The sequence below is a fragment of the Alexandromys fortis genome, unplaced genomic scaffold, assembly GCF_014885135.2.
Source record: "Alexandromys fortis isolate MF-2015 unplaced genomic scaffold, M_Fortis_MF-2015_v1.1 scaffold_120, whole genome shotgun sequence".
In the NCBI taxonomy this organism is placed as follows: Eukaryota; Metazoa; Chordata; class Mammalia; order Rodentia; family Cricetidae; genus Alexandromys; species Alexandromys fortis.
In genome coordinates, this window is record NW_026067999.1 from 593,124 (window position 1) to 612,214 (window position 19,091).

Below are 19,091 nucleotides of genomic sequence, written 5' to 3' on the forward strand. Positions count from 1 at the left end.
GGCGGGGAGGAGGCGGAAATCTTTTTTTTTTCAATAAAAAATTATATTAAAAAAAAAGAAGGACCTCCCACACCAAATGGCAGCCTTACGATGGCAGCTAGTGTGTCCCCAATGTGAGAGCTGTGGCTGACAAGGATAAGGGCTTCACTGAGTCAAAGACAGGACATGTCCTTCTGAAAAGAAAGACATCTCAGCTTCTATGTCAAGTACCTAGAGATTCAGGGAGCTTATAGCTACTGAGAAATTTACCCACCCTGGTCTGGGGATCAGAAGGGGAAGAATGAGTCAAGGATCCCATCAATAAAGTAGGAATGGCCCCTGCATACTTCTTGAGATGATAGTTAAAGCTGCAGAAGCTATTTGGACATACCCTTTGCCCATGTAAGCCCGACTTGTGTAGCAAATGTTCTCATCAGTTTGGTCAGTCCTATGTGGCAAGAACTTCTTGTTTCCTTAGATGAACCAGTATTTTTGGAAAGAAACCCAAAAGGAATGCAATAATGTTAAAAACAAGGCAAAAGTTTGCTATTGATGACACTCCCCTGGGCAATGGTTGGGGAAAAACTCTTGAATGACAATCTTTGCTTAGAAAAATCAATATGTTGGACAACAAGGGGAAAGGGCTCTTAGAGCATGGAGCTATAGATGGTGAGCTCACTCAAAGTAGAACCCGCCAAGATCTTACTATAAATGGTCTCAGGTGGAGAAAAAGGCAGCAGATCCAAGTTTCCCTGTGCTACAGATCAGCAAACCAATGAAAGGTCCAAGGAGCAAAGGAAGTGCTGTCCTTGTAGTTTCCTCTGATAAGAAGTCAGGTGATCTGGCTCTCCAAGTATGTCTGTTTGCCTGTGTTATAACAGGGTCCCCCTGCTTTGTCTTCTGCCACCCTCCACTGACTGGCATAAACCTGGCCACCTGAGGAGCTTCACGGCTCAGGAAACAAAACTGCTGACTGCCCTGCCTCTCTCTCTGTCTCTCTGTCTCTCTCTGTCTCTCTCTGTCTCTGTCTCTCTCTGTCTCTGTCTCTCTCTCTCTCTCTCTCTCTCTCTCTGCCTCTCCTCTCTGCCTCTCTCTCTGCCTCTCCCTGCCTCTCTCTCTGCCTCTCTCTCTGCCTCTCCTCTCTGCATCTCCTCTCTGCCTCTCCTCTCTGCCTCTCCTCTCTGCCTCTCTCTGCTTCTCTCTGCCTCCCTCTGCCTCTCTCTGCTTCTCTCTGCCTCCCTCTGCCTCTCTCTCTGCCTCTCCTTGCCTCTCCCTTTTGTCTCTGTAAAGGCTGATGAAACACATGGTCAGTGTGGATGAAACACGTGTTCAGTGGCTCATTTATGCAGTAACCACTCAAAGAACAGTAAAGAACTCACGCTAATACATCAGCTCCAATCAGGAAGGAGCAGCCAAGGGTGCTTGGTACTACAACAGCAAGGAAGTTAGTATGACGGAAGTCTGGCGTCTGGCTTGAGGCATTTGGGCTACTTTTGTAGCTCTGTCTTTTAGCCAGTGGGTTTGGGAGGCTCTGAGCATAGAGGAAGCAGCTCAGTAGATTTTCCCAGATGGTGAAGACAGCCTGTTTACCCCCTACTTAGTTTTGTGAACACTTGAGAGTGAGTCCCCGGAAGTACTGTATAGAACTGGCAACTGTTACATTGAGTTGTAGCAACACATTGAAAATATACTAAAGCTTCAACATAATGAACATTGGTTTCTCAGTCACACAAAGTCCCCAATGGATGTTTCTGATGGATACCCTACCTCTAAGACTAGAGAGCGGTATATAGGCCCTCACATCTTGTGTTCAACTGTCTTCATTAGGTGGCTTCCTACAGGCCCTTATGAAAAGGATTGGAGCATCACATTTGAAAGGAAGGTTTCTACGAGCCAGGTATTGAAGTGGGTCCCACTACTTTTATTCCCTGTTAATTGGCTAGCATTCAGACATGATCCCCACTTAGTGCAAGGTAGACTGGAAACTGTAGTCCGGGAATAAGGGGAGATAAATGGGATCAACAGCGAGTCACTCAACCCTAGATGAAATGTTCTTGGACGGGCTGGCGTTGCGCTTCTGCTTGGAAAGCAGGCTAGTTCTGAGGCATAGTCAGCCTTCCATTACTGTCACATATATCTGAGACAATCATCTTATTTAAAAGATGGTTTATTTTGGCACCCAACTTTGGAAGCTTCAAGCGACAACATGGTTGATTATTCCTGTTACTTTATTGCCTATGGCAACATAGCACATTGGGGCATGGAGTGCACAGAGAGGCAAAATGCAGCCATCTCAAAGTCAGTCAGTGAAGAAGAGAGGAAGAAGAGGTCCAGACATTCCATTATTCACTTCAGGAACATATTTCCAATTGTCTAAAGAGCTTCTATAAAGCCTCACCTCTTAAAGTTTGCCCTGGGTCAAAGACTAAGCTTTTAACACTTGGACCTCTGAGGTACACGTATCCAAACTATGTTACATAGGAAACAAGAACCGAGCTCTAAAAAGGTAAGGGACAGCTGATTCGGGCTGTATCCTTTGGGGCCCAGTACACACTAGTGACAGTGATGGGAGAGAAGGGAACTAAGGCAGAGGTTGGCCAGGAAACGAATGCTAGGCCGGTCCAAGGTTCAGAATTAGGCCAAACAATTATAAGTTCTAAAGCAGGAGCCATTACCTACTCTCCCTATCCCCATGCAGGCTCCCAAGAATCTCTACTCCACCTCCCTCCCACCTTCCTTTCCTGCAGTGAGTGTTGTTCATGTTCTGGAAAGCTTTGTTCCTCTCTCCCATCAAAACAACCATTTCCTGGGGATTCACAGGGCTGGAAGGAGGTAGGAAACAATAATTCAACAAATCAAATCCCACCAAGGTGGTAGCAATCTGCCGCGGTTGCTGAGAAACCGATGAGAAAATGAATGTAGAGTACCTTGCAGGGTGCCTGGCACATGCTAAGTCAGAGCTCAGTAAACAGTTTATCATTATCTTCCCGTGGATGTGTGAACAAGAGGCTGTAAAGAATCAGTTATTGAGGAGCTAGCAAAGTCCTGGGAACTAAATTGCTTCCTCCTGTCCTTCCCACCTAAATGTCTCATTATTGAACTGAGGCCTTGTACTCATTGAAAATTGTCCTGGTTGAGTTGGCGATCCTTTAGGGCACGAGGTTCATTGCTTAGGGTGACTCTGAAAATCCCTGGAAGAGCTGGACATCTGTCTAATGTTCTGAGCATCTTTGTCTCTTTTCCAGGCAATTACTAGTCCTGGGTTCCAGCTGCCCAGCTAGCTGGACCGTGCTGGACACACCTGTCCTCTTACACCTTTCCTCCAGTCTTGTACTTGTTGTAGAAAACCCTCCTCCGCTCTCCTATTTCTTCTGCAGAAATGCTGACCAAGTGGCAAGATGCAGTGCATATTCCCTGTGCCGTAAAGGTTACATGATGGGAAAACACTGTGAATGGAACAGATGAGAAAGAGGAGCGGACATAGTTCTTATTTTGAGCATCACCCTTGTTTCATTCCTACTTGATCACACACAGTGTGTGTGTGTGCATGCGTGTGTGTGTGTGTGTGTGTGTGTGTAAGTAAGTAATCACATGCATTCAGAAGGAACTCTTTGCCTAAGTAGGAACTATTGCCTGTATTCTCCATTGCCAGCTAGCTAGATGTTCTAGAGCTGATCTTTTAACTTCCCCACCCAACCTCTGTGTTGTTTATGCCACATTAGCTTAAACCAGACACTTGCTTTAAGATAAATACAATGAATATTTAGTGACTTGAAACAACTCAATAGCCATAAGATCCTGCCAAGTGTATTGTTCTTAAGAGAGTTGCCCCCGGGCAGAGGGATGCTTCTGAGAAAACAGAATTCAGGAAAGACATCACACTGTTTAAAAGATAAATAAGCCCTCCGCACCCCATCCACACATTGTCTGCATACTTTTCAGAGCAAGGTTGCCCTCGTTATCACCATCATTAGCATCAGGCGGTGCGCACTAGGAGGTGAAGTGGTGTTTATTTAATTTTGGTCCCTGAGTTGGAACACAGGATTACTAGAGGAGAGACTTCCTCTGTTATTTATCCCAGGGACATCTTGCAAATAATATTAAAAGGTCTTTCTGGAGGGCCTCCAGATACATTTCACCAAAGGAACATATCAACTAAACTGACCATCCCTTCCAAAATTTGCTTTTGATAGCTAGTCCTCTCTGGTCTCCTTGGGAGCCTTGCTTTTTACAAAATCTTGAGTTACATTTCTCATGAGCTGGTTCATTTGAGGCCTGGGCATTGTTATTAAAGCATGATGTCTTCTTCACATGAGGCAGAAAAGGGTCCACCTTTTCTGGGGAAACACATGACCCTGCATAGTGGCCTAAATTAGTGATGTTATGATCACTGACATTTTGAAGGTTTGGTTGGCATAGGTGATAATGTTGGTATGCTGCCATGTCCCTCACATTTACCTCTTACTAGAGGCTGCTTACTTCAAACACCTGTGACTCTCCCTAGAAGTTTATTTTTTTAGGTCTGGTCTCTGGAGTGCGCTAGGTCTGGCCTGCATGCTGGTTAGTTCGAAGTGTCAAAGAATGAACACATCTTTCACTAGCCCTTGACCAGTGATGGCTGGAATCCTAGCCTCTCCGTTGCCATAGCTCTGGAGAACATGCTCTTCACTATTTATTGCCGTTCCCTAGTGGAACTGAGCTCCAGTTGTTTAAGCTGGTAAATTGCTTCCTAATTTTGCTTTTTTTTTTTTTTCCTTTCCAGGCTCTCTGCTTCATTTCTTCTCTGGTCTTTTCCGACCCGCCCCCAAACACACTATTTTCCAGCAATTCTTTGTCTTAAGGTCTTTCTAAGTGGGAAACCCAAAATAACTTGCCAGCTGGGCTCACTCAAAACCAGCAACTCTCCCTGCAATATTCCTCACCATGCGCATCACCAGGGGCAATGACCATTGAGTTTCCATTGTGGCAGTAGCCTTATATGTTATATATGCGACACAGTCCTGTACTTCTTTCACGGTAAGGCAGGAACCAGAATAGTGGGAGGCAATCAGTCCAGTAACCCGGTTCCATGAAGAAAAGACCGTCTGGATATTGCCCAAATCTCCATACTGGAAAGCACAAAATGGCCAATTTCCTTTTGGATAAGAAATAAATGCTTGCTTATTGAGTCTCTAAAGATATGACTAACTATCTCAGGTTCATATCCTTCCTTAACTTTGAGTGCCTAAAGGTGGAGGCCATGTTACACTCAGGTACCGTTTTAACACTGCCAGCTAACTTGATTATTTCTTGTAAGGTCTAGTCTCTATGGAAAGATATCAAGATAGACCGGAAGGTTCTTCCTGATTAGTGTCTCGAAGTTTCTCAATTAGAATCCCATTTCTTTTTCCATGGCTTTATCATTCCCGGCTTAAATTTATTCTATCTGTCAGGGGAACATAATGCTCGAGCTTTATCAGTCATATACCTAATCAAGACAGTCGAGCACAGCACTGAAAATTAGTTTATCAGCTTCTTTCTAGAAAATCAAATTTGATTGGGGGGAGACTCAATTCTGACTGCCCAAGGTAAAGCAGGAAGTGCCAGATATAAGGATAAATGCAAGTAAAGACGAGAAACAGTAAGAAGGCACACATGTGTAGATTTTCCTAGGACTGGGAGCACAGAAAGTCTGGAGTGAGTGTGCTTGGTCATTTTAAAAGCAGACAGAAGTCATGCCAAAATGAAGACCATCTTCCTTATGCTTTTGTGGTACTTGTTCTTGTGACGTGTACCCCCAAACTCAGTCTCCTTTATGTCTCCTCTCAGCACACCAGGAACAGCTAAGCTGCTGCAGCCTTTGCACCTTAACACTGCCCCCTTGTGGCCCACTGAAGAACGTTCATTCTGTGTTTCATTCCCTCACAACTCCCCTAGAGATGTTCTAACACTTAGGCTGAGCAAGCTCTTTCTTGCTTAGGCGAACGTATTTTACTCTGGCCTAGTTATCACAGAGTCCCTCTTTGCTTCCTGTTTCCCGCTTATCCCTTCTTTTATCTTCCTGCTCTCCAGGAATCCTTTGTTCTTGTGAGTGAGAAGATGACCCTATTGCCCTTGGTAAGTGGGGAGAGAAAGCTACTTAAGCCCTTGTGCAAAGAAGGAAAACCGAAGGATTTTAAGTGAAACTATGCATAGCTAAATGGCAAGAACTTCAGAATCCTTGAAAGTGCTCATGAATCCACATATACAAGATATATAAAGTTTTGCTCTTGTTCTTTCTCCTCTAGTCTTCCTGCCGATTTTTAAAAAATATTTCTTACATCTTTTCCTACCATCTTGAATTTCTGATACTGTGATAGCACTATTGTCTCTTTTTGTTTTTTTAAAATATGATGGTAGAGCCAAGGAGGACAGCGCTGAAGGTCTTGATGAGCATTCCATGGGCCAGGCGCCGGAGCAAGTACTTTACTTAAGAGAGCTCTCTTCACATTACAACCATCCCACATGAGAGGCCTTTATTTTTCAGTCTTACAGAGAGGGAAACTGAGGCTTGGAACTAACTTTCCCCAAGGCTATCCAACCGGCAGTTAGTAAAAGTTGAAGTTTGAGCCTGGGCCCAGAATGAACTGGCACCATTTGTACACCAGTGCTTGATGAGGGGCTCGCAGGCCTTAAGAAAAGGGAAAACACTGAGCCCAAGTCCTCTGTACTCTAGAATTCTACAACTCCTTCCTTCTAGTGACCCCTCAGAGGGTCTATTTCTGGCATAGTGGTTTCTGGAAAATGTCCTCTAATGACATAGGATTATAAACAATCTTTTTTTCCCAGAACAAAAATTTAACCTTTGCATCTCAATCTAATTAGAAGTATTTTCTCTTTCAGAAGGCAGGTTTTTCCCCCTCTTCATTCCAAATTTAAGAGGTTTCTTTGTTGCCAGAAAAAAAAAAATTCCCTCACACCCTAGCTCTTCAAGATAACAGACCAGGCCTGGGACCTCAAAGGTGACTTGTGCTTTTGTGCAAACTGCCCTTCTAGCTCAGGCACCTGAGAATGTTTGGAGGCTGGGTGTCTGGTGGGAAGTTGTAGAGGCTCAGCTGAAGGCAGGGATTAGCAGTGGTAGATGGCACCGGTCACTGTCGATTTAAGCAAGCCCTACCACCTCAACAGGTCCTCGGGATTGTATCCGGTGATGCTGGGGCGTTCTTCTTCCCTTCTATGGAGACTCATCAAAATGTGAGGAGAACAGGTCTCTCCTCCTAATGTCAGGGTCGGCCCTCTATAGAAAATAAACACTGGCCTCTACCTAGAGCGAGTCCTTGTCCTCATATCACCCCCGCACAGCTGTCTAGGAACTGGTATTCCCTTGTAGAAATGTATTCCTTCATCTCCATAGGAAATATGAGCCTGGAAAGAACAATGGAGAAAGCAGACAACCTTGGGAAAGTGTGGATTTGGTTTCTGCCTTGAGAACTAAGCCAATAAAAAAGGTGATGTCTCTTTAGAGAAAATAGAATAGGAAATGCAGGTCTAGACCACAGTAGGTCCCCAGATAATTTTTGAAAGGATGGATAAATGAATGAACACAAATCTGGTTTCCTACTCCTGCCTTCTTATGCTAGGACCTGCAATGGTCTCAAGGGCCATTTTTAATCCTTAGGAGGCAGGCTAGCGACTGTTAGGACAGTAGATGAGAAAATAAATGGAGAGCTTTATGGCATTATTTACCAGAAAGAGAAAGGAAATAGAGTGACCCACCCAGCCAGGCTCCCAGATTTCTCTTCAACTCTTCTAGAGGCCAACAAAGACATGGTGTATCAGGCCTGAGAACTGGGGCTTCCCTCTTTTCAGTTCTGCTTAGCTCACATCTTCCTCAGTGTCCTTTAACGTCTGAAACAAAGACAATGGGTCAGATAATGTGCTTCGGTGGAAGAAACACAGTTTTGAGACCCAGTGTTCACTGTGCTGTGTGAACTTGAACAAGCCACTTGACCTTTGGGTGTCAGCTTCCTGCTCTGTAAAACAGGAAGGATGGATTGGACTAGTGACCAGTCTAAACTTATTTAGACAAAAGAGCCCTAGAAATCTAACTGGACTCTGCCTGAGAGATTTCTCTCTCTCTTGCTGAGTGGCAGCATTTCCTTCATATGCTCCCATCAGGGAAAACTGTACGCATGTACACACAGACACATATACCCTGTGTGTGTTCTTATGTTTTTGTATTAACATTGCTACAGGAATACAGTGAGAATGAAAAGTATGAGATGATAAACTAAACATATACAACTTTTGTAGCACCCCGGGCCATGCATTTCTCTTTTTCTCCAGGACCATCTTCAAACTGTTGATGTCAATGGCCAGTTAATGACACTGGATCTGTGCTCGCCATAGTTTTAAACCAGTTTAGGAGCAGATCTAATAACTGTATTCACTTTCTGACAAAACTTTCCACAGTCAATGCCTATCTATACTAAGGTTGGTCCCAGCTGAAATCTGTACGACCACCATAGCTTTAATAACATAAGTAGTGGTTTCAATAACTCATTTCCAATGTTAATTTGGAGGACTGTATAAGTCTCTGCACGTAAAATAGAGCCAAATGTAAGGTGTGTGACTGCTTTGTGTTGGTTTTCATATTGTAACCAATTTAGAAATGCGTTCAAGTAATAATTATGTTCAGAGCTTTGTGCGATGTTTAAAGCTCAGAAAATTCAATCACTGGAGTAAGTAATTGACAATTACTACACCCCGTGGGGAGAGAAAACCCATTTTTGAACCCAGTTGGAGTTGCTTCCTAGATAGTGCACCCTGGGTCCTGAGTGGTGAAACCATATGTGTATACGGCATTAAAGGACAAAAATATGCTGGCCAATAGTTAATGACCAGTGATTTTTTTATACAGAATTGGTTAATTTACTGAGGGTATTGTGTAAGTCCTAGTGAAAAGTGGAAATAGAATAAGAATGGGGACTGAATGGAAGGGAGCAGGATTTTCTCAGAGGGCCCTAGCAAACCACCTTTGCAAGAGGGAGAAACTTCTCACCTCTTCATGAGATTAGGGTCCATAGGGAGACAATGTGAGGGCCAGAGGGAGGTTGAGAGGGTTTGGGGTGATAATGTTTTCCATGTTTTCTGTGACTTAAGAAGGAAGATCAGTCACTATGAAAACCAGATCACTAGCTGTCCTGCGGTCTAGCTGTAGGTTGAGGAGCAACCCTGATTGCACATTAGAATCACCTGGTGAACCTTATATACTCCAGGGCCCAAGCTGCATCCCATAATTGTGGAATCAGTCTTGGGGGTGGGATCCAGGCATTGTATGTTTTAATTGATCCCAGGAAATTCTAGTGTGCAGCTCAGTTTGAGAGCCAGTAATAGGCAAGTACTTTCAAACCCATCGCTCAAGGATCTTGTTGACACGAAGATCCTGATTCAGTGGATCTGGGTTTTGGCTTACGATTCTGCATTTCAAACAAGCTTGTGAGGGATGCTGTTGTAGCTGCTCCACGGACTTCAATTTCAACAAGGATGTAGACAGTCCTGCAGACCAGACCTAATTGATAACTGGTACTTGCTCCATATAAACTAGGGCTATTGGTGTTTTACCACTGGAGAAAATAGCTCCTAGGAAACTTCCAGGATGCACAGCCATGTGCCATGTAACAATGCTTTAATCAAAGAAGGACTGCAGTACAATAGTTATTCCATAAGATTGTATCACCAAGTAACATCATAATCATATCTGATTGTCCAGACACGGCCTGTCGGTTGAGTTTACAATTGACAAACTTGACCAACACTATGGATCTCAGCATATATCAAAGTCATTAAGTGACATGTGTCAATCATTTAAAAAATAATTGCTATAGGGAAGAAACTTGTCTTGATTAGAAAAAAATCTAGGTGAGATTTATTTTGTTGGAACAGGATAATGAGTCACATTTGCACCCTGTTTATGATAAAGAGCATCACTGGGAACAGACGTAGTCTTTGATTCCTCCAGAACTCCTCAACAAGGACAGAGGCCCAAAGACGGGACTTTTAAACCTTGCTTGAGCCTCTTAGCCTAGAATATGTCCAAATTAGCCCAGGTCATTAAAGTTGTTTTCCCTTAAGTGAAGTCCACTTTCTGAATGACCTCAGTCCAGTAATCTCAATGGCTCCACGGGGCCTTCAAGCAACACGTGATCTTGGCTCAAGTTGCTATGAAATAAATCCCTTCCCACTTGCCCACCACACTGAAGTAGCCACTCCTGAAGTCTTTGCTTAGAGCTGCTTGATTCCTCAGACCAGGCACCCTGTGCAATCTTTTGGCTAGCTTCTATGGTGAAGATGCTTTCAGTTCATAAAATACAGTCAAACCTTTATCTAGATGGTGATTTGGGCATCTAAAAGGGCTCCTAGTATACCCTGTAAATGCTTGGCTCAGAAATCAGGCTTTCCCTGAGTCAGGGACTTTGCTACTGGAGTTTATAGCACATGCTGAGATTCTTTTAGTTTGAGTTGGCACAGGGTCTTCAGGGGGTGCTTTCAGTGGTATGAGTTAGGATGTGACTGAGGACATTAGGGGTAAAGATAGCAGGTTATTTTCAAGCTGCTGCTGTGTGTGAGAGAGAGATATACATAGTCTTAAATATGCACAATAAGGAAATAGGTGAATTTTAACATCTGGAGAATGACCAAATTATCTGAATGGTGATAATCAAGTAGCTTGCTTTTTAGATGACACCGCAAATGAAGCCTCCTTATAAAAGAAAGTAGCACTTATATAAATAAAAGTATGTCAGCTTAAAGTAGATTCCTGTGCAATGTTGTGGAAGAGATAGCCAGAGAATCAGGGTAGCTTGTACAGATGGTAAATGCGGGTGTGCTTCTGCTCACTGACTTACCACCCGGGAGATGTACATGAGATCACCTCCATCATATATGTAGTTCCTTATAAAGAGAATAGTCATTCTGAAGTATTTTCTGGTTACAGTAGACAAACACAGAATGATCCCACATTCTTTGTCCACAAAATCCTTTCACATATATACTGTCTCATGGGAGTCCCTCACAGTGGAGGTGGTGGCCACCATTATGCTATCCCATGACACCAAGGGCCCACCTTGTACTCTTCCTCAAAGTTCATATACCTCTGTAGTAAGTAACTGGTCTTGCTGAGCATTGACCGCTCTAGGTTCTAGTTTTCTCATCTGTCAGAAATGTCTGGAATAGGTTAGAGGAATGCTTATAAAATTCAACACCCCAGTTCACCAGGATTCTACAAATGGCAACCCCGTGGTCAGAAGACAAAGGGTGACAATACCACGCCCAGAAATGCTTGAATATTCATTCACGTACCAATTCATCCAGAAAACATTTCCTAAGTGCCTACTGTTCACTAGACACAGTGTCAGCTCGAAGGAGGAAGGCAGTCTGCTGCTCGTAAAGAAACAAGGAACTACACAAATTCAGTATGAGGGCAGAGTCGGGACTAGACAAGGTTAAGTCTGAGTCCTGTGGGATCTCCGTGAGAATGAAGGAAGTGTCTTTTGAGCTGGGTCCCAACATCTAACCCATAAGCAGAAGTTATCTGGGTAAAGACAAAGGCCAGAGAGGGCTCCAGGCTGAGGGGGCAGAACCTGTCTGTGGCATAAGTTGATATTTATAATACAGCAAATCTGTGACTTTACAAGCCTCTAGGTCCAGATATGTTCTCAGACCTTCCTTTCCCACCATTCTACATTGCCATTTCTCCCACAGTCTGTCTAGGGGACATATAGGCTACAGGGGTGAGGCCGAGCAACTGACCAAGAACAGAAAATGAAAGTAGGTCCAGAGTGCCCATGTGCCATGCTCTTCTAAGCCATCATTGTCATCATTTACTAGCTCTCTCTCTCTCTCTCTCTCTCTCTCTCTCTCTCTCTCTCTCCCTCTCTCTCTCCCTCTCCCTCTCTCTCTCCCCCCTCTGTGTGTGTGTGTTCTCTATTTATCTCCTTCCACCATGCTCTTAAACACAGTGATAATGAACATAGGAAAAATGGTTGGTGAGTTTTTTAAACGTATTTGAAAATGAAGTTTTAGGAAACCCAAACACAAGGAGACGTTCCCTGCTCCCTTTGATTGAGTTTAAGTTAGTGGTTGCTATGATGCTCTTCGATTTGAAAAAGCCCAAGTGCATCCTCTTCCCACACTAATCAGCAGCTTGGCTGAATGGGGATGATGGGCCTCTACCTCCTTCGAAGTCATTAACTACCTTCTGGCCTCATCCTCAGGGAGATAGACTTGCCCTTTGAACCCTCAATTCATGAGTTGCTATTTTTATTCTCAGGGCATACATAGCCAGGACTTCTAATACCAGCTTCTGCAGCAGCAATGGCGGAGGCATCACCCTCTATCAGCACCCCTTGTCCACTGCTGACAGTGTATGGAGCTGTGGGAGGGTATTGCTTGGCAGGTTGAACAAGAAGAGCTGGGACAAGTAGAAGAGAGAAAGAGCCTTTCTGGAGTATGGCAAGCTAGATGATGGAAGCTGTTTGTATTTTCTTGACCGGGGTGTCCCTGAGAATAGTGTCATACCTGGTAGAGAAGAAGCAGCAGAAACAGCCCGTCTTGGTATGCCAGTGACCCTCCAGAGAAACGGATGGAGTTATTCCCAGGCAGTCTTTGGCTGAGAGCTCTTACAGCAAAAAAGGCGGAAGTGAGACTGTCCAGTGGCTTCCTTTCTTTTTTACTCCCGAAATACTTCAAATTCATTTCCTCCACCTGCACTCTGGCGTGGCCTGCATGCTATTTAGCTTGTCATGTCTGTTTCCAGAAACAAGGAGGCCCCAGAAAAGAAGGACCTGCAAGTCTTCCTGTCACTTCTGTGACCTGAGGACAGGTGGGTACCGGCTAGTAGGCTGAGTGATGTCCTGCCATTGGTTCTCTGATAGAATTGCCGTAGTCACTTCAGGCTGTACTCCCCAATAACAGAAACACCAGTAAGGACGAGCTAGAGCAGAGCCCCAGGGAGAAACTAGACTTCTGACAGGTTCATGAGTTTGTTGGGAAACACGTGGCCTCCACTTTGACTAGGTCTTATTCTCAGGTTGTCTTTGCTGCAGTTCTCCTCATGCGATTGTTCTGGCTAGAGACCAAAATACGGAGAGGATGCCTGAGAGTGGCCTGGAATTCTAGTTCCGCTTTCAGAGTATACTTAAGCTAGTTATCTGACTTCACTGTGGAATGAATTTCCCTGTTGACCAAATGTGCATGATTCTAGTCTTCCGAAAACGTCATCTCACAGACTGAGCAGTCAGTCATGCACTGGAATTTCTCAGCAGAGGGTGGAACCAGGCAAATGTGCAACTACTCCATATCTTGCTGTCTGTGGGAGGCAGCCAACCGTGCAAAGGTCCCTTCTTCGTGGCCTTATCGGGACAATGCTGGGAAAGGCAGCAGGCATGTTGGGGTAGAGACCTCTGGGAAGTCCCCTACCCTGGCAAGGTCCCATCCTCCCACCCTGATCAGGAGAGTTCTGCAGGAGGCGGCAGGCCTAGATCAGGGCCAGGCAGAGGGAACTAAGGGAGTTTCCCAGGAAACAGTGAGGGGCTAGCACTTGAGGTGAAGGCATGTGCAAGTGACTGGTAGAGAGGCATTCAGAGAGTTGCCTTCTTTTCCTCAGGAGTGGGTGAGGGGAAGTTGAAGGAAGGAAGGACTAGGGAGGGAGACTATCACTTCTGGAAATCTAAATAGACACAGTCCTTATGAGGAAGTACAGAAAACTCAAAGATGGCACAGAGTATGTCTTGGTTTCTGCTGTTACCTCTTAGTCATCAGTTTTGGGCAGGTGTCTGGAGGTGGCTTCTCTGACAGTTGCTGCCCTTGTCCTTATCAGTTCCACCTAAGCTTCTCCTCATCTTTTTCTCATTCTTTCATGGGAATTCCAGCCAGTGTATGATGTAGGAGGGTCTTCTATCTATCTGTTGCTTTCATTGGTTAATTAATAAAGAAAACTGCTTGGCCTGATAGGTCAGACCATAGGTAGGTGGGGAAGACAGAACAGAATTGTGGGAGAAAGAAAGCAGAGTCAGGCAGATGCCATGCTTCTCCTACCCAAGACGGATGGTGGTTAGACTCATGCCGGTAAGCCACAGGCAAGTGGTGATACACATTAATAGAAATGGGTTAATCAAGATGTGAGAGTTAGCTAGTAAGAGGCTAGAATTAATGGGCCACGCAATGTTAAAATGAATACAATTTGTGTGTTGTTATTTCGGGTGTAAAGCTAGCTGTGCAGGAGCCGGGCAGGATGAAAAGCAGGCCTGCTTGCCTCATCACTACAAGTGTGAGGGACCAGTTGGACCTTTATGGAGGAAATCTTCGATTACTACAGCCTCCACAGGATTGTGTGCCTCGGCAATAAACGTTTAGCCAGCTGTTGCTGCTGCCTCCTCTGGTGTGTTGTTTCCCCCTACAACACAACATGCTACAGATCTTGTCTGATGGAAAACGTACAGCTTCTCTAGATTATTAGCTTCATGAAAATAGAAACCTCATCTCTTACTCATAGCTTAAATGATAGTCCTCAGAATGCAGTAAGCATACACAAAATAAATGGGTTACATAAGTAAATGAATGTATGCATGTGAAAATGATTGTCATTTTGAAAATATGACGTTTTCTGGGCTAAATTAAGTTTCTGTCTTCTCAAGAAGAACTAAGCCCTTTGGCTAGGGTAAGTGCCCTCAGCCTTTCTAGAAGCAGGCTGCCTCCCAACTGTCCTAAGGAGATTTCTTGCCATGGTACTGGGTCAACTTGTAGTTTCCAGAGGGCAGATTGCCCACAGGGACACGGGCTTTACGGTCCTCCCTTGGAATTACTGCAATGTTTCTTGCCAATAGCATGACACACCAGTTATACGCTACAGAGCTGTTTGTACTTTCCCCACCCCCTCCTTCCTCAAAGCAACTCCTTATTCTGTGCATTTGACATATTTTGATGGCTTGAAAATGTCTTGGAATTGTTCATTTGTTAAGACTGCATTTAAAACACCATGATGTGGCTTACCTCTCTCTCTTCTTTGAGAGATTGTGATGGCAGTTTAGGGGTGAGAGGATAAGGGCATGATGACCACAGGACTAAAGTCTGGTATAGGGGGTTCTTCTATGTGTTGCTTTTATTGGTTAATGAATAAAGAAACTGGCTTGGCCTATAGCAAGGTAGAAGGAAGGCAGAGTCGGAGAGAAGTCATGTAGCCCCTCCAGACACAGATGCCCAGACTTTCCCCAATAAGCCACAGCCTCATGAGGATACACGGATTAAGAAAAACGGGTTACATTAAGATGTAAGAGTTAGCCAATAAGAAGTTAGAGCTAATGGGCCAAGCAGTGATTTAATTAGTACAGTTTCTGAGTGGTTATTTCGGGGCTAAGTGGCTGGGAACTAACTAGTGGCCTTCTTACAACAGAAGTCTACATAGGTAAGACAGGTGAGGTCAAGAATCGGTTTTGCCTCAGGCTTTTCCAGTGAAATTGAGGATTATTGAATTATTATTAAGCCCAACCACACTCCAGGGCTGTACAGATCCCTGAGTTAGACATGGTGCCTGCCTTCTCCATGGTAACAAGGCTAAATATGGACGCGTTTCCATGGAGAGCCATACTGCAGCTGCAGCCCTGCTTCCTCCAGGAAGCATCCTCTCTGGGCTTCTTTGGCCCCCTAGGAAGTGGCTGTCAGTGTTCAGGAAGCATGTAGGGCATCAAGACCATGGCTTTCACCTTGGACAATTTTTGTTTCCAACAGATCCTTCATTTCTCCTAGACCTAGACCCATCAGCTCTCCTTTTTCTTGGTAATTAGATGCTGGGGGAGGGCAGGGGTCACAAAGATGGACACGTGAGCCTAATGGGTTCGATGACCATGCATGAAAACCATTCCATCTTCCCTTTGCTCTGAGGAGCGGGGTTTCCCAGGATCAGAGCAAAGGGAATGTGATTGGCTAGCGGGAGACAGTAAAGACAACTATAATGAGCCTTGGGTAAACACACTGCTCTCTCAATCTCCAAACCTATTGGAAGAATTTTTGCCACAGAGTTCTTGAAATGCTTTCTGAAATTTTCCATAATTTCAAAACAATCTCATAATTACATCTACAAAGAGTTTTTTTTAATGTGCCATTCTATAGCCAAAGACTATTCAAATGAGACAAGGTTTTGTTTTTCTTTAAGAGAAAGTAGGTCTGCTGCCTTTTCAACTTTGAACTAGCTCAAATCTCTACATTTAACTGTCTGACAGAGCAATGTGGAATGAAACTTTGTTTTTGTTGAAAGATCAAAATATAAGCTGAGTATTAGGCTTAAAAATATCCTGTTTAACATCACTTGGCTATTTAGAGATTACATCATGTGTGTTTATAACTTAATCGCCTGTTAAATTGGGTCTTTATAAGCACAGCTGATCATATGGGTGTGTTCGTGTATATTAGGAAATATCTATAATGAGTATGTATACATAGTGAGCTGGGTTGTGCTGCCCAGTTAACTAAGCTATGGAAACTATTTTGAGACTGGAGAGATCTTGCGAGGCAGTTATAAATAGTCTCTTAAGAAAGATTCTTATTGTGTGTTCTGTGTTGCAGGCCACGTGGCACCAGAGCCAAGTGATGGACGACCTGCAGTCCCAGAACCTCTCTATGGACATGACTGATTCCTCCCCCACTCTGGCCAACAACAGACTAGAGAATGGCATGGCCCAGCTGATAACTACCGAGGCTTGGAACATCAACTCCACTGACCTGGTCAAGAAGGCCCTGGTGACCGTGCCGACCCCATCCATTCTGAACCCCCCAGCTGAGTCTCAGAGTGGCATGGCTCTGAAGGTAGCGGCCACTGTGCTGCAGCCCCTGTGCCTCGGGGAAAGCCCGGTGGTGATGCCCATTCACATGCAGGTGGAGGGAAGCTCTGCGCAGGAGCTCAACCCCAACGGCAATGCCACCTACGTGATGACAACACAAGGCCCCGTACAGCTGCCAGTGGTGTTAGAGCAGCATGTTTTCCAGCACCTCAACTCCCCCCTGGTCCTGCCACAGGAGGCCCCATGCTCCTCCAATGCTATCCACAACAACCTCTTCCAGGGGGCCGAGGACTCCGAGGCCCAGCCTCAGCTCCTGGACCTGCGGATCCCAAGCCAGCCACAGGAGCCCACATTGCCATTTGAAGCGGTGCTCCAGAATTTATTCCCCACCCAAGGCTCTCTGGGCCCCCCACCTTGCCAGCCTCCTCCTGGCTATGCTCCAGTGCCTCCGCAGCCCTTTAACTCTCCCTTGTCTCCCCTGGTCCCACCAGCTACCCTCTTGGTGCCCTATCCTGTGATTGTCCCCTTGCCAGTGCCAGTGCCCATTCCCATCCCTGTCCCGGTGCCTCAGAGTTCTGAATCCAAGTTCAGCCCCAGTTTCCCCAAGCCACCATCTTCCTTCAGCCTGCACTCCTTCAAAGGCACCCAGACCACCCTGGAAAAGGATGAACTGAAGTCCCTAGACATCCTCCAGCCAAAAGAGTATTTCCAGCTCAGCCGCCACACAGTCATCAAGATGGGGAGTGAGAACGAGGCACTGGATCTCTCCATGAAGTCAGTACCCTGGCTCAAGGCTAGCCAAGCTAGCCCCCCTGTCTTCCAAGAGGATGCAGCCCTAGACCTGTCCCTGGCAGCCCACCGAAAGGCCGAGGCTCCCCCAGAGACACTGTATGACAGCAGCAGCGTGTCGGCAGACAGCCAGGGTCACACTGCGCTGGAGAAACTTCCTAGCAGTATGGACATGACCTTTGCCCCTGCCAAGTCTCGTGAGGCCTCGGCCATGATGGATAACCACATCAACGGCAGCAATGGCACTGAATTGGTCAGCCAGTCCAGCCACCCTGGCAGTGAGGTGAAGGCTGAAAATAACATTGAGATTGTAAGTGAGCCCCAGGCAGCCAAGGTCATTGTCTCAGTTGAAGACACTGTGCCTGCCATCTTCTGTGGCAAGATTAAAGGCCTCTCGGGGGTATCCACCAAAAACTTCTCCTTCAAAAGAGAAGACTCTGTGCTCCAGGGTTATGACATCAACAGCCAAGGAGAAGATTCCCTGGGAAATGCCGAGCCCCTTAGGAAACCCATCAAAAACCGGAGCATAAAGTTAAAGAAAGTGAACTCCCAGGAAATACACATGCTCCCAATTAAAAAACAACGGCTGGCCACCTTTTTTCCGAGAAAGTAAATAAGGGCTTTAAAACATTTTTATGATTAGGACATGGGGAAAGGTGCATTGGTTTTTTAAAAAGTCATCTAAAACAAATTATCTTTGTTAATTATTTTGGGGTGTAGGTGGGAGGCAGAAAGGCAAATTAGCTAGAATCATTTTCTTTTTTAATTTTTGACTTTTCACAAATGAGTAAATAAGAGCAACCTATTTTTCAAGCAGATTGCACATTTTTTTGCAGCTTTAATGGAATATTGGGTGAATCAGAGGGGTAAAAGCTATTTTCATTGCCACAAAGTGCTTTGATGATGTAATACCTAATAAAGGGTAGGATGAAGATTTCACAATAAATGTTTGTTTGCACTAATTGGTTGCAGTATTCTGTCATTTGTAAAATTTACATTTCTCAACTGGCATGACTGGCCTAAACCCTGGCTTGGAAAGACTCTCTAATTTATTACTGTTTAGAGACCTAAGCTCTTCAGGCATGTTGGGAAATATTGTCTTGTGCCCCAGAGGAGGAGGATTCAGTGTGTATGGTCTCTAGCCAAGTCACTTTTCCCTCTGCGACGTTTTCATGGCAAAGGACTAGGGAGGGTACAGAGAGGTGAGTTTTAAGTACTCAAGGCCTCTTTCATTTCTCGTTATTCTTCGGTGTGTTTCCTTCTTGGACTTCCCCCATCTTAAAAACAAAGGATTGTAAAAGAAAACCAAAGTGCCTTTGGTTGGCACTGAAGCCCATGCCTCTAGTTCCGCCCCTCTGGTGGCTGAGGCTAGAGGGTTGTAAGCTGAAGGCCAACCTGGGCTTCATAGCAGGTCACTTTCTGCCCCCAAAAGAAGTACTTCCTCTTCTCTTCTAGGACCTCAGAGTTAACTGGAAATGGCTGCCCTTTGGCAGGGCAATAAGAACATTGCCCTTAATGATTTGCAAATCC

General features: G+C 45.0%; 1 protein-coding gene across 4 annotated transcripts in view; it reads left to right on the forward strand.

Moving 5' to 3' along the window:
• Rai2 (retinoic acid induced 2) overlaps positions 1 to 18,523 on the forward strand; it is a 64,779-nt gene extending 46,256 nt beyond the window's left edge. For 3 of the 4 annotated variants that reach the window (XM_050160630.1, XM_050160628.1, XM_050160629.1), the window contains exon 2: positions 16,558 to 18,523. In XM_050160630.1, the coding sequence (XP_050016587.1) occupies positions 16,582 to 18,174 (1,593 nt within the window). In that variant the 5' untranslated portion in view covers positions 16,558 to 16,581 and the 3' untranslated portion in view covers positions 18,175 to 18,523. Of the gene's footprint in view, positions 1 to 12,754; positions 12,821 to 16,557 lie in introns of all 4 variants that reach the window. The other variant, XM_050160631.1, reaches the window with a different exon arrangement.
• The last annotated feature ends 568 nt before the right edge of the window (positions 18,524 to 19,091 follow it).